The sequence below is a fragment of the Vombatus ursinus genome, unplaced genomic scaffold, assembly GCF_900497805.2.
Source record: "Vombatus ursinus unplaced genomic scaffold, bare-nosed wombat genome assembly UNPS02010822.1, whole genome shotgun sequence".
In the NCBI taxonomy this organism is placed as follows: domain Eukaryota; kingdom Metazoa; phylum Chordata; class Mammalia; order Diprotodontia; family Vombatidae; genus Vombatus; species Vombatus ursinus.
The window spans coordinates 1,591,993-1,605,668 of record NW_020950600.1 but is presented as its reverse complement, the minus strand read 5'-3'; the positions used below and the strand labels follow the sequence as shown (position 1 = coordinate 1,605,668).

General features: G+C 57.8%; 2 protein-coding genes across 5 annotated transcripts in view; both read right to left on the bottom strand.

Moving 5' to 3' along the window:
* Nucleotides 1-478: 478 nt before the first annotated feature.
* TIMM50 (translocase of inner mitochondrial membrane 50) lies at nucleotides 479-7,886 on the bottom strand. The gene is made up of 11 exons (XM_027855588.1): nucleotides 7,737-7,886; nucleotides 4,382-4,556; nucleotides 4,119-4,150; nucleotides 3,877-3,898; nucleotides 3,073-3,131; nucleotides 2,416-2,535; nucleotides 1,695-1,799; nucleotides 1,459-1,557; nucleotides 1,169-1,325; nucleotides 790-896; nucleotides 479-656 (listed from the first exon to the last, which is right to left on the bottom strand). Exons 1-11 carry the CDS (start codon nucleotides 7,884-7,886, stop codon nucleotides 555-557), a joined length of 1,128 nt encoding a protein of 375 aa, XP_027711389.1. The 3' UTR covers nucleotides 479-554.
* Nucleotides 7,887-9,115: 1,229 nt separating this feature from the next.
* The window catches only part of SUPT5H (SPT5 homolog, DSIF elongation factor subunit), a 13,664-nt gene continuing 9,103 nt past the window's right edge, over nucleotides 9,116-13,676 (bottom strand). For all 4 annotated transcript variants that reach the window (XM_027855379.1, XM_027855382.1, XM_027855381.1 and 1 more), the window contains exons 17-30: nucleotides 13,438-13,593; nucleotides 13,205-13,351; nucleotides 12,981-13,127; nucleotides 12,766-12,891; nucleotides 12,533-12,617; nucleotides 12,279-12,392; nucleotides 12,061-12,163; nucleotides 11,794-11,921; nucleotides 11,474-11,579; nucleotides 11,183-11,341; nucleotides 10,543-10,705; nucleotides 10,078-10,281; nucleotides 9,671-9,766; nucleotides 9,116-9,483 (exon numbers count right to left, since the gene is read on the bottom strand). In XM_027855379.1, coding sequence (XP_027711180.1) covers nucleotides 9,340-9,483; nucleotides 9,671-9,766; nucleotides 10,078-10,281; nucleotides 10,543-10,705; nucleotides 11,183-11,341; nucleotides 11,474-11,579; nucleotides 11,794-11,921; nucleotides 12,061-12,163; nucleotides 12,279-12,392; nucleotides 12,533-12,617; nucleotides 12,766-12,891; nucleotides 12,981-13,127; nucleotides 13,205-13,351; nucleotides 13,438-13,593 — 1,878 coding nt within the window. In that variant the 3' untranslated portion in view covers nucleotides 9,116-9,339. The remainder of the gene's footprint in view (nucleotides 9,484-9,670; nucleotides 9,767-10,077; nucleotides 10,282-10,542; nucleotides 10,706-11,182; nucleotides 11,342-11,473; nucleotides 11,580-11,793; nucleotides 11,922-12,060; nucleotides 12,164-12,278; nucleotides 12,393-12,532; nucleotides 12,618-12,765; nucleotides 12,892-12,980; nucleotides 13,128-13,204; nucleotides 13,352-13,437; nucleotides 13,594-13,676) is intronic.

Sequence of the window (13,676 nt, the reverse complement as noted above, 5' to 3'; positions counted from 1 at the left end):
TTCCTCTCTCCTGCTGGGGTTGCAAGCAGGTGATCTGTGTGGGTTCCTCTGCAGAGGTCATTCTGCCTCCTCTGTCCAAGCTCACTCCCTCAATTCCCTCCTCCCGCTGCTACGGTGACGCTTCTAGGATCAGAATTGACTTTTTGCCTCTGCCTCTCCCGGCTGCCCTTTCTCTAAGGCTGGAGAGCACCCACCCGAGCCCGCCTGTTGGCACACTGCCCAAAGGGTCCACGGCACATAAAAGGTTTAAACCTTCAACTGACAGAACCAGGGCTTCCCCGAGCTGGAAAGGACCTTCAGGCCTGGGAAGGGTCAGCTAGAAAATGGGAGACTGAGGCTGAGAAGAGAAGGAATGTGACCGCAGTCATCCATGCAAATGGCTGAGCTGGGATGAGACCTGACATCTGCCAGCCAAGACCCCCGACGGATGATGATCTCTCCTCCCCCTGCCCCCCCAATGAGATAGCTCCGGACAAGGTGGCGCTGGGACGGACTTTATTGTCAGGATGACCTTGGCCCCAGAGGCTGGGGCAGGGAGGGGCAGACAGAAGCGGTCAGGGCTGTTTGGATCGGGGCCAGAGGCGGCTGGTAAGAGAACTAAAGAACAGACTCTGTTTGGCGGTCTTGGCCAGGTCAGCCATGCGCTGCTGCTCCTCCTGGGGGATGGGGGGAGAACAGGGTGAGGCCACCTGAAGACCCAGGCTCCCCAACCCTCCCCCAGCTCCTTCCTCCAGGAAGTCCTCCGTGGTTCCCCTCCTCCATGCATCTCCACACCCAGAAGCCACAGACCTGCTCCAATCGCGACTGCCGCTGTTTGAAGGCCTCCAGAGGGTCATCCTCTAGGGCGTAGTTCTCTAGGACTGTCCGGACGTCCTCCACCCCATTCAGGGCGATGGCTAACAGGAGGGAAGAGGGAGGTCAGAGGATGAGAGAATCAGAGGTTTAAAGCTAGAAGGGGTCCAGGTCACCTAGGTCAACACCCTTAGTTTGCAGATGAGGAAACCAAGGCAACAAGGGCTTGACAGAGTTGGGATCTGAACCCAGGTCATTTCGCTCCCAACTCCCCACTCCTTCCACTGAAGCCTGCTGCCTCAAGGCCAGGACCAAAGGCTCAAAAGGCACAACCCGATGGCCATGAGAAAACGGAGGGGCAGGCGGGGCAGCTCACTCTTGAGGAAGGCCGACAGGTCGAGCAGGGTGCGGTCATCAGAGTTGCCATCCCAGGGTCGCAGGGCCACACCGTTGTTAGGCTGAAGCCGGAAGGCCTCCTTCTTACAGTCGACTACGACCACCCGCGCTGGGTCTCTGTTCAGGCAGGAGATGTCCTGGCAGGGGCGAGGATTCACGCACACACTAGTCCTCAAAGCTAGTCCAAAAGCATCCCTCAAGTCTCCCCCCACGAGGCCACGGTTTCTTCTCCTGTCCCGCCCTCACCACCACCTTAACCCTTAGCGGTACCTTGACATGGTGCCCATCCATGTAGCGTGTAGCATCCCGGAAGAGGCGGTAGGAGATAAAGCCGTGGGGGTCCACACTGTCAATGAGGGGAAATGCTGTCTGGGAAGGAACAAGGGGGTCAGTATCTTCCCTTCCCCCACAAAGGATGGCTGGAGCCCCCTCCTAGCCCCAGGGGGGACTGAGAAACCAGGTGGTCCATTTCCAACCCCCACCCCCCCCCCAGACCCCTGCCTAACCATGCCAGTCTCTGAGGTGAAGATCACAATCTCATAGAGTGGGGCCAGCTGCTGAAAAAGGGTCTCAATGCCTGGACGCTTCTTGAACCGCCAACCTGTGGCAAGCTGCGGGGGGGAAGGGAGCACGTGGGATGAAAAGAGACACTACAGGGGTCCTCTCTGCTGCCCGGACAAGGCACCCCACCCTCCTGCTCCTTCCCCCAATGCTCAGGCACTGTCGTCCCTGCCTCAAGGGTCCTACCCAAGACCCCCTGGGACTCCACAAGGACAGAAAATTTCAATGGCCTGGGGTTTTGGGCACTAAAACAGACCACCCAATATGCAGTAGGCAATGGGCATTTAACAAATGCATACTGATCAACAGACTGATCGATTGCTTCCTGGTCGATGGTCAAGATTTGTTCCACTCATCCCTCCCTCCATGACCCCATTTGGTCATGAGCCTCTTGGAACTTAGAGGCTGGTCCTGAGACATCTGGGAGGACCTCATCAAGCAGCCCCCGGTCCCCCACATTAGAGATGGCACTGACTCCAGAAAAAACTGCTACAAACCCTGAGACACTCCCTTTTAAGAAACCTGGATATCCCCCCAAAGCCTGGGCCCTGGAGTACCCTAAGTCTTTGCCTCCAAATCCCACAGGACCTCCCAGGCCCTAGCACCAATTCCTCTACCTTCCCTTCTCCCCAGCGATCCCAGCCTGGGCCCCCCACCCCCACGCACCGACCACTCGGGGTGCAGTAGGACACCCGTCAGCTCCAGGACAAGCGTATATGGGGGCTGGTAATACGGCTCTCGCAGAGGGTCCGGGAGGAGGCAGGGGCTGGTGGGTTCAATGATCATCTGTGGAAGGGGGGAGTCACTGGGAAGTCAGAGGACACAAGGAGATTTGGGGATGCCTGAGAGAAGACTAATTCTCAGACCATCTTTGCAGGGTTGTGATGGCATCTCTGGAGGATGGGGAGGACACCAGGGAAAAGGAAGGACAGCACATGAGGGCAGGAAGGAGTTGCAGGGGGGATCCCTGTCTCTGAGACTCCTGGGGGGCATCTCTTGGGGCTAAAGGGCACACTGGGGTCAGGTCAGCTGGAAGAGGGGGACTGAGGGCAGCAGAAGGTGGACTTTAGAGAAGAAGAACCCAGGTGGGTCTTCTGACACACCCCTGGGACGTGGATGGGGGGGGGGAAGCCTAGAAAAGAAACCTGGGGGCAGCGAGGTAGCACAGTAGATAGAGCACAGGCCCTGACATCAGGAGGACCTGAGTTCAAATCTGGACTCACTAGGTGGGTGACTGGGCAAGTCACTTAACCCTAATTGCCTCACCAAAAAAAAAAAAAAAAAAAAAGAAGAAGAAGAAAAGAAACCTGGGGACCATCCCACCTGCCGATAATCCTTAAAATACTTGTATGTTCGCCGAAGCTGCTGAACCAACATCGGATCTGAGGGGAATAAGGGAAAGGACTTCAAATGCCAGCCCCAAGCTGCCTCTCATTCTCCCAATTCTCGGCCTGGCCCAGGGACCTCAGACACTGACCAGAAACCAGGTAACAACTCCCCTATCCCTACCCCCCCCCCCCCCCCCCCCCGGGCAGACCCAGGCCCAGGAACAAGCCATGCTGGTCATGAAGACGATGGGAACAGAAGCAGCTCATTCTCTAAGGGATGGTGGGAATCCAACCTCTAGGTTCTGCCCCCTTCAAGAGGCCCAGGAGCCCCTGGGGAGGGCCAGGGCAGTGCCCGCACTCAGGATCCTCTGCGCTCAAGAGGGCCCAGACACCTGCGTGGAGAATGGGGAAGGCCGGGGGACTGGGGGATCCGCATTGTGGGTGTACACCTGGACCTAGAAGGGGCTGAGTCCTCAATAGAGGAGAGATTCCTCAGTCCCCGGGGGGTGAGAGAAAAGACAGAAAAGGCATGTGGCCAGCCCCTCCCCCATCGGGCCTGCCTCGACCATCTGCTCCTTCCAGAGGCCTCCCTACAGATGATGGTAAGGGGCCTTTGTCTACCCCCAGCCCAGGCCCTGCAGCTGCCCCAAACACTCAGGGGGAGGGGTTTAGCCACCAGATGGGCTGGGGGAGGGGCTCCTGGACAGTGGCATCAAAGGAAGAAGGGGATGGAACAGAACCCGAAGGCCTTGGCGCCCAAGCCTCCCCCCTCCCCCATCCACCCCACGAGGACACTCACCATTGTCAAACTCATCTGGAATCTGAGGAGAAGACACAGAGAGAGGTGGGTGAGGGGGACCTTGGGGGAGGATCCCCAAGCACCAGGAAGAGATCTGGGGACTCCAGGGTCCTCTTCTCCCTTCCTTCCCCCACCTCTTCTTCCAGGGGGGAGGACATCAAAGGGACTGGAGAAGGAGGTGAGGTCAGGCACTTCAAAGGCAGAGGGCGGGACAGCCGGGACACCTGACATCCCCCACTTACCTTCACACCATTCTCATCCACAGAGTTGTTTCCTGAGACAGAAAGACAAGGAGAGTCAAGAGATGCCTGAACCCCTTAGGGACTGGAAGCCCCCCGCCAAGACCTGAACAGAGAGCAGGGATAGGGTCCCTCCTTCCACCCCGCCCTGGGAACAGAAGTGGTCACAGCTGAGGCCACGGGGGCAGCCCAGGGATGGACTGGTCCAGAGCTGGCAGCTGCCACCTGGCAAAGGGCGAGCAGGCTTTGAGGAGGACGGGTCTTACCAAAGACATAAATTATGCTCACAGCACCCCCAGCCCCAAGAAGCCCTGCCACCCAGATCGCCAGCTTCTTGGCAGAGCTGGGGCCCTGCTGTTTCTGCTGCTGCTGCTGCTGCTGCTGCTGCTGCTGCTGCTGAGGCTTTCGATGTGTGGGCAAAGGTAAGTCTTCCGTTTGGCTCTGGAGAAGAAATAGCCCAGGGTCAGGTCATTGCCCACCTGCCTCAGACCCTGAAGTTGAGGACTGAAGCGATCAGTCGATAAGCACTTAGTAAGCACCTACTGTGTGCCAGGCACTCTGCTAAGTGCCAGAGATACAAACAAAGCCCAAGGAGTCCCTGCCCTGGAGGAGCTCACAGCCTTCTGGGGAAAACAATGGGCAAAGGGCCACATGCTAACTCTGAAAAAGCAAGACCCGAGAAAAGGCTAGGAGCAGGGGGCCAGGGACCCCCCAGGTCTGGGGAAAAGAAGTGGGAGCCAAATTCAAGCACAATCACATTCAACAAATATTAGGGGCAGCGTTCAGAGAAATGATTTAAAAGCCAGGTGTGGCAGCCCCTACCCTTGGCCCCGGCTCACCTGAGCTGGCCCCAATTTGATCAGCCCATGGTGAGAGAAGGGAATCCATCAGGCTGCCCAAGGAGGGAGAAACAGGTCCAGCCTGGGTGACATAGGGAGGCCCCAAAAAAGAGGGCTGATCAGGCTGGGGAACCTGTGACCTTCCAGGTCCTGGGGTTCGGCCCTTTGGCTGAATCCAAACCTCTCAGAACAAATCCATTTATTAAGGGTCCTCAAGTGTGGCCTTGAGGCCGAAGGTTCCCCACCCCTGCACTAGGAAGAGCTGGAGAGACCAGATGCTGGCGGCTGGGAGTCACAGACCAAGAGGCTGACCTGCCCATGGCCACAGAGAGGATGACAGAGCCAAGATTCAAACTCAGTTCCAAATCCAGCTCGACTACATGGTGCCAAGGGAGAGGTGGATGCCTGGGACCCCAGGGTGGGTAATCACAGCCCCCAATCCAGAAAGCAATTTGGAATGATGCTAAAAAATACCCAAAGGGACCAACCCCTGTGACCCAAAGATGGCGGTGCCAGGCCCATAAAGCAAGGAGATCACCGACAAAAAGGCCCCAATTGTGTCAAAGGTCACCTTTTGTAAAAGCAAAGAACTGGAAACCAACCAAGGGCTTGGAGGGCGTCAGGAAGGATCCCCCTCCCCCTTTCCCTCCTGGCCCAGCCCAGCCCAGCGGGGGTCTCTGGGGGAAGGGGACCCAGGACCACCACCACGTAAGTAACAGAACAACTCAAAGCTTCACTGAACCACTCTTACTGAGGATGACAGAAGCTTGGCCACCAGGTAAGAACATGCATCCAGGGGTGCCTGGGAGTGTGACCCTTCTGTTTTTATTCCTCCTTCAACCATAGGGCTTGGGGAGGGACAGATTTATAAATGAAGATGACGTACAAACCAAAGATCTGTATGATTAAAAAATTTTTAAAAATAAAGGCAGAAACAAGCATTTGCTAAATGCCTACTGTGTGCTGGGCACCCTACTAAGCACTTAAGTAGTCAACACTTGAATAGCACTATTACATGCCAAGCCCTGTGCTGGGCACTTTACAAATATTATCTTATTTGATTTTCATAACAACCTTGGGAGGGAGGTGCTGTTATTATACCCATTTTACCAGATGAGGAAACGGAGGCAGAAAGGGGTTAAGTGACTTGCCCAGGGTCACACAGCTGGAAGCATGGGAGGCTGGATTTGAACTGCTGACCCCAGGCCCTATGCAGACTCTAACACGATAACAGCTCAAACTGATGACCCAGTAGTAGTGATAATCACAAAGCCCTTTCAAAGTTCCTTGAGTTTTTACAGACATCAGTTCATTTGAGCATCACAAACCTGAGATGCGTTACCTGTTCTAGAGAGATTACTAGACCATTTTACAGATGAGGTAACTGAGGCCGGCATACGGCCAGGCTTGCCACCAATACCTGCCAATGGCCACAGCCCCAGGAGTCCCAGAGGCCTCAATGGTCTCTGCAGGAGAAGAACTGACAGTGGGAAGCCAGACACCTGGCCCCATGGTGGCCGGGTGTGGGGGTGGCCAGAGCTCATTCGGGCCCTCTCGCCCCTCACCTGGGTCACTGCAGCCCTGCTCTCCCCAATCCAGCCAAAGCCCAGGCCACCAGCCACCCCAGGGATACTTAATGCCCTTCACATCCTGGCTCCCAGCAATCTCTCCAGGCTTATACATCATTTCCCAGCAACAATCTACAGTTTCAGCAACATGGCCTGGCTGCTCCTCACAATCTCTGGTCTCCAAGCCTTTGCCTAGGCTGTGCCTGTTATGCATTCCATCTTCACTTCCTCCAAAGACTCCCTAGCCTCAGTTTAACACCTTCTTGCTCTCCTTCCTGATGCATCAACCCTCTCCACAAAAGACTACTTCCTGGCATACCCCTCCGTACACATGCCATATCCCCTGGCACAGATGCTCCACATCTCCCCACCAGCAACAACGCCAAGCTGCTGCTGAGGTCGAGACCTGTCTCTGGAGCCCCTGGAGCTCAGGGGGCTACATACTGTGGGCTTTAAAAATGCTGCCTGAGCTCCTGAGGAGTCAGGCCTGGGGGCCTGGGAGCTGGGTCCTTGAAAGGTTCCACAGGCTAGATCTGGATGCTGGGGACCCTAAAGGAAGTTATGAATGAGGGACCCAGAACAGCAAGCCTGGAAGACAGAGGGCACCTGGATGTCCCAGGGGATGGAATAGGCAGACACCTGGGTCCTTCAGTGAAGGGAGAGGGGTACATCTGAGTCCCTGGAAGAAGCAGGGGCCAGGGAATATAGAAATATGTGCTGGAGGCCAGGGATCCAGATGGACCTGGGGTCCCTGTGGGAAGAGGGAGGGAGGTTGGAGATCAGAACACCAGGGGCTCCGGGGGGGAGGAGGACTCAGGACCAGGACACCAGGGGCCCTGGGGGAGGGGAAGTCAGGACCAGGACGCCAGGAATTCTGGGGGAGGGGGAGTCAGGACCAGGACACCAGGGGCCCTGGGGGAGGGGGACACAGGACCAGGACACCAGGGGCCCTGGGGGAGGGGGACTCAGGACCAGGACACCAAGGACATTGGAGGAGGGGACTTTGGGAATCCGGACCTGGGGTCCCTGGGGGCGGGGCCAGCAATTCGGTGCCAGCTTCCACGTGGAAGCCAGCCACGCGGTGGCGCGAGGCCGGGGGTGGGGGGCTGAGCCTAGAACCTGGCGAACCTAGAACCCAACGTGGTCTTGCGCCGCACTTCCTCTTCCCTCCGCGCGCCCCCCGCCCGCTCCGCGCGCGCACGCGCACTGCTCACCTGTCCTGGGCCGCGCGGCGGAGTCACCATCCGCGCGCACAGAGACCTGGGCAAGGGCACGAGCCCGAGCTGGGGCCGCAACCGCAACCGCAGCCAGTGCCCGCCCAGCAGGCGTGAGGGCAGCGATACCGCCGCCACCGAGGCCGCCATCTTGCTCGGACACTATCGCCGCCGCCGCCAGGCCCCGCCCCATTCGGCTTTCTCCCACGGGGTCCGACCAATGAGCGCATGGAGCGGGCTCGCGCCTTTGACCAATGAAAGAACAAGTTCCTCTTTCCCCCCCTTGCCCCTCCCGAGCAGCCAATGGACTTCGGAGAGGGCTGCGGCTTCAGCCAATGAGAGGACGTTGTTTTCTATATTTCTCCCCCTCCCCTCAATTTCGGCCCCCTCTCTTCCCCCACCCCCAAACACAAGCGTGCCTAGAAGCCAGGAGCCGGTCCCGACGGGACCCAGAGAGGGTCAAAAGAGCTTCGTGTGGCCGAAGCCAGCGGGCGTCCTAGGGCTTCTTCCCGAGAACCCCGAGCACCGATGAGGAGCACCCCTCCCACGTCTTAGCTGCGCGCTTCCTCGTCCGCACAGTCCACCCGAAGGCGGCTATTACTGGCCTCGACAGAGCACTAGCAGTGGATGTTGGGGGATGTTATATTTGAGTAGGGGGCTGACATGGCAGGTCCAGAACTTTAGGAGAAGCCCATGTGGACTGATGAGATCCCCAATGACGCCGCATGGACGGAGGAGAGAGCAGGGTGCCCACAGCCCCGGGGCCCCCCCGTGGTCAGAAGGCATGATTTGGAGGATCGGGCAGGGGAGACAGAAGGGGCTGTCAGATAAGAGAAGGGTGTCCTGAAAACCTAGAGAAGAGACAGTGACACACAGCAGGGTCCAAGGCCAGAGGTCAAGGAGAATGAGGACAGCGAGAAAAGGCCGGTGGCCTTGACCGCAGAGAGACCGATGGGCCCTGGGATGAGGAGGTCAGGCGGGAAAGCGGAGACCCCTGTGGTTTGGTCACAGGAGGCAGAAGAGGTATAGGAAGATAAGGGATAGCAGGATCCCGGGAGGAGGAGACATGGGCCTGTTTGGGGGGGCGGGGGGCAGTCTGCCAGGGGAGACAATCGTGATGAGCACCAACTGTCTGCTAGGGGGAAACAGACCAGAGAAAGCCAACGTCAGAGCCACCAAAGGGCCACCACCTTTTGGCAGATGGGCCAGGAAAAGAGTCTCAATCTTCTGACTTTCTCTCTAGCGCTGACTGGCTTAGTCTCCCGTACCAGGGAATCATGGGGCGATTTCGCCTTCCTAGCCTGACCCCCTCCTCAGCCCAGTCCACACAGGATCTCCCCTCCCGCCTCAATTCAGGATTCCCTTCAGACTGCTGAGAATGACACCACTGATCAAACAATCTTTTATTCAAAGACCACAGACACAGCAAGCTGGTTGGGGTGGGCTGGATCTGGGAGACTTCTCTCTGTGGCCAGCCCTGCAGGTGCTTAGAGAATCTTCCAAAAGGAACAAGTGAAAATAGAACAGCCAAGGTCTCCCAGGCCTCTGCTTTGCACCTGGCTGGGGAGCATGGGGGGGGGGGTGAGACCCCTCCAGCTCCCCTCTAGGCTTCGAGGAGCTTCCCTAAAAACCGGAGATTGAGGATCTTGAGCTGTTCGTCCAGGTCCATCCGAACGATGCCATCCTCCCCATCGATGCTCAGCAGGTCCCCTGTGGCCTCCCGGTCCTCCCCTAAGATCACCTTCACCTGGGGAAGAGAGCAAGGGGCTAGATCCCACCTTCATGTAAGCGACAGGAGAAGGGGCTGCCTGCTCTGAAAAGGAGAGCCAAAGTGCTTTTGGAAAGTAACCTCCCTCTGCTGCCCTAGGGGGTTCTGCCTTCTCACCTCCCCCCTAACCCTTACCACCCTCTCCAGGGCCCCAGGACCCCCTCACCTTGTTGCTTTTGGTAGGAGTGATGGGCTCAAGGTGTTCACTAGAGATACTGACTACCTTCTCGCTGTCCTTCAAGTACACAGAGCACATACCTCCCTAGGGGGCAGGGATAGCAGGCATCCCACAATCAGTCCCCACACCAGGACCCTAAAGCCACCCCGACTCAGAGGGCTCAGTTCAAATCATCTGATTTCCAGCCCCACTGAGGTTCCAGGTGTCCAGCCCCCAGGCCCAGCCTCAGAGAGTCAAGCTCCCCACCTCCCACCTGCCTTCAGGCCACTCCCCAGAAAAAGAAGCCGCTCTAAGGTATGCAGAAGGAGACCTGGAAGAAGCCCTCACCCCCAGCTCCCTCCCAGAGTGCCTGTGACCTCCCCAGGTCGAGCCCTGCTATCCAGATCCCCCCGTACCGTGACGCTTCGGATGACGCCCGTCTGTCCAACCACCTGGCTGTCCAAGTAGGTGTCTCGCACCTTCACCTGGATATCTGTGGTTACCCAGTCACTGGAGTTCTGCTCAATCCCAGAGCCTGGTGTATGAGGGTTATAGCCTCCGGGGGATGGTGCCCCAGGAGTCATCGGACTGTAGCCCACTGGACTGGGGCTAGGGCTAGCCTAGGGTTAGAAAGGAAAGAAGAGGCCTACAGTTAGTTCAGTTACGGGTATCATTCAATTCAATAAATGCTTATTAAGCACCTACTGTGTGCCAGGCACCATGCGAAGCACCAGGGATACAAATCAGATCATTTGGACATGGCCTCAGCCTACCTTTGCACATCAGCCCTAGTCTCTCCCCAGACCAGGGCCACCCAAAAGCTAGGAACTCCAGCACCCACCTCTCCCCCTCCCTCCCCCACCAAGGTCTCTGCTCAGCACCTGGTAAGCCATTGGTGAGGGGGTGGGGTGGTAGCTGGCGGGCGAGTGGGTGTTCTGGTAGCCCGCTGGACTTGGCGCCACCTGGTGGTAACTCTGGGGGCTGGGCTGATAGGAGCCTTGTGGCGAGGGGGCCGCATAGGGTGAAAACTGGTCCGTGTTGTACCTGGGGGAAAGGCCAGGGCATGTCAGGACAGATGGCACCCACAGCTCCTGCCTTGGTCCAAGGTCACTCAGGGCAGGGAATGCAGCCAGGGAGGGCAGGAGGGGGGTGGGCAGCAGCTTGGCCTGAGAGATGGGACTGATTTCTAAGCTCCCTCACACCAGGGGCTTCCCACTCAAATTCCATACATAAGGATTCCCACAGCCCCTGAGTGCCTTAGCTTTAAAATGTAACGTTACCTGTGTTTTATTGTATTTTCATTTATGTTCTTAAACATTTCCTAATGGCACTTTAATCTGGCTTGGGCCCAAGGGCAACTGACCTGCCCCTGCCTTATCTATCAGTCTAGGCAGAAGAATGCCCAGGGGAAAGGCCAGGGAGGGGGAGGCACCCGAGGTAAGGAATTCAAGGGCAGGGGCTGGAGCAAAACCTGGAGATTCGGAAAAAGCAGCACTGGTGGGCCGGCCCCTCGTCACTTACATGGCGGGGGTTCCAGGAGTCTGTGGGTTGTACTGTGCATTGACCTGGGGGGATGAGGGGTCAGGATAGCCTGGTGTCTGGGGGTTGGGGGTCCCACCATAGGCTTGCGGGGATGGGGTGGGCTCATCATCGAAGGCATACTCATACTCTTCCTCTGCCCTGCATGGGGGGAAGAAAGCAAGATGGCTGGTAAGGGGAAGCATTCTTGCCCCTAATTCACCCCCACTGCAGTTCCATTTTAGACCCTCCGCACACGTGAGCCCCCCTACCATGGCCCTGCCCTCTTCTTACCTGGACGGTGTGTTGGGGTTGTTGGGGTCCCAGGCACCACTCTGGGCTGGTGTACGGCTGCCGTCGTGAAGGGGCGTCTGGGAACCATAATGTGGAGTGCGGCTGCCTGCACGAGAGGAGGAAGGGGCCATCAGATCCCACCCCCACTTTGTCTGCATCAACCTCAAGGGCTGACCTCTTCACTGTCCCCCAGGTGACCGTGCAAACACACACACACACACACACACACACACACACACACACACACACTTTCCTCTTCCCCAACACCGCCTTACACCTATGCCTCAGCCCTCTGACGGTGCCAGAATGAGGAGACTTACCATCATGCAGAGGGGTCTGTGAACTGTACATGGGGGTACGGGAGCCTTGGACGTACATGGGTGTCTGAGAGCCATACATCGGGGTACGCCCGTAGGCTGAAGTCATGCCCCCTGGACGTCTGGTGCCACTGTGGGCAAACACGGGGAGGCAGGGTGAGAAGAGACAGGCAGCAGATGGACAAAGGGTACAGCGCCCAGAACAGTGAGGCACAACAGACCTCCCAGCCCCAGAAAACCTTCCCCTCCTGCATCCTCCCCGCTACTAACACTGTGGTGAGCCGCTGGCGATCCACAGAAATGGTCTGGCAGGTCGAGTGGAGCTCCACGCGGGCCGTGGACTCAGTGGCATCCTTCACTACCCCAATATAGCCTGGGCGAGGAAGGCACAGGACGGTTTGGGGGCTGTCCATGCTCTGCATCTTCAGGACCCCTACAATAACCACACCCTTCACCCCCCGACCCCCTCAACACAAGCCCACACTCACCTTTATATGGACCCTGAGAGATACGCACGGTCTGTCCGATGAGGTCGTTATCTCTCCGGCCACGGCCACGGCTCAGGCCACCAGCACCGGCACTTCCAAATCCTCCCCGCTGACCTACGAGAATGAGATGACGATGGCAGGAGGGAAGAGGTCAGGAGTGTGGGAGAGCCCAAGGAACCTCCTTCCTGATCCAGCTCTCTTCCATCTCCACCTTTTCCTGATCCCAAGCCAGGGCGTCCCAGATTCTCCCTCACCTCCAGCACTAGGGTGCATGGGGCTGCTGATTCGAGGGCTCATTGGGGCAAAGCCACCCACGGTGAAGTTTGTGACATCTCGAGGCTGGGAGAAAAAGAGGGGCAGGAGGCAGTGAGGAGACAGGGTGCCCCCTCCCTGCCTTCCTCCCCCATTTCCCCCATCCCACAGGCTCTGCACACTTACCCCTCAAAGATGGATCCCCCCCAACCAGCTGGCCCTCAGCCCGACCTACTTTGGAGCCCCCAGCCAACACCAAGTGGCGGGTCTTGCAGACAAACATGCCACCATTTTCCACCAGCTTCTTGCAGTGGAGAAATGCAAATCCTCGGAACAGATGCCTGATCTCTCCTTCTCTGCCCTAAGGAGAAAGACAGAGTGAATGTGCCCCTGGGGTCCTACCCTGCCCACTCCCCATCAGCTTGGCCCAAGCCCCACCCCCATCCTTACCGAATGGGGGCCATCGATAACCTTCACGATGTCCTTGACGTGAATGTTGTTCTGCTCTGAATCCAAGGCCACAGCAAAACGATTGTCCTTCTTCCGAGTCACCGCCTGATGCCGAACTGTAACCACCTTCCCATACATGTTCAGGACCTATGGGGGCCGGAGACCTGGAGTGAGCTCCCCAAAACGACATCCCCGAGTTTCCCTTTCTGCTTTCCCTCGCCCACCTGGAAGGTCTCTCGCTCCAGCCGAACAATGACTCCCACAGTCTGGGGGTCCAGCTGCACCAGCTCGCCCCACTCGTGCTGGCCTCCAACATCCACCCCTGATGCTGTCTCTGAGCAGAGCTGCAGGTCCCTCGGAAGCACTTTCAGCTGTGGGGGGAGAGGAGAAAGGGGATGAAGAAGACGTGCCGTTTGCCAGGGACACTCGCCATGCCACACCCCAGCACAGCCCTTACCTCGTGCATGGTGAGGTCAGAGAAGAGGATCACAAAGTTCTCTTCGACGCGCACGATGAGCCCCGTGTCACCCTCAAATCGCCCGGCAATCACTTTCACATGGTCCCCCATCTTGAAGTATTTCCGCAGCTCCTGGGCCGGGAACTCTAGCATGTCCTAGAAGAGTGGGCAAAAGGCTTGTGAGAGCCCCCGTTCTCTCCTCCGGGACGCCCACCCACCGCCCCTTGGGCCCCCAGACT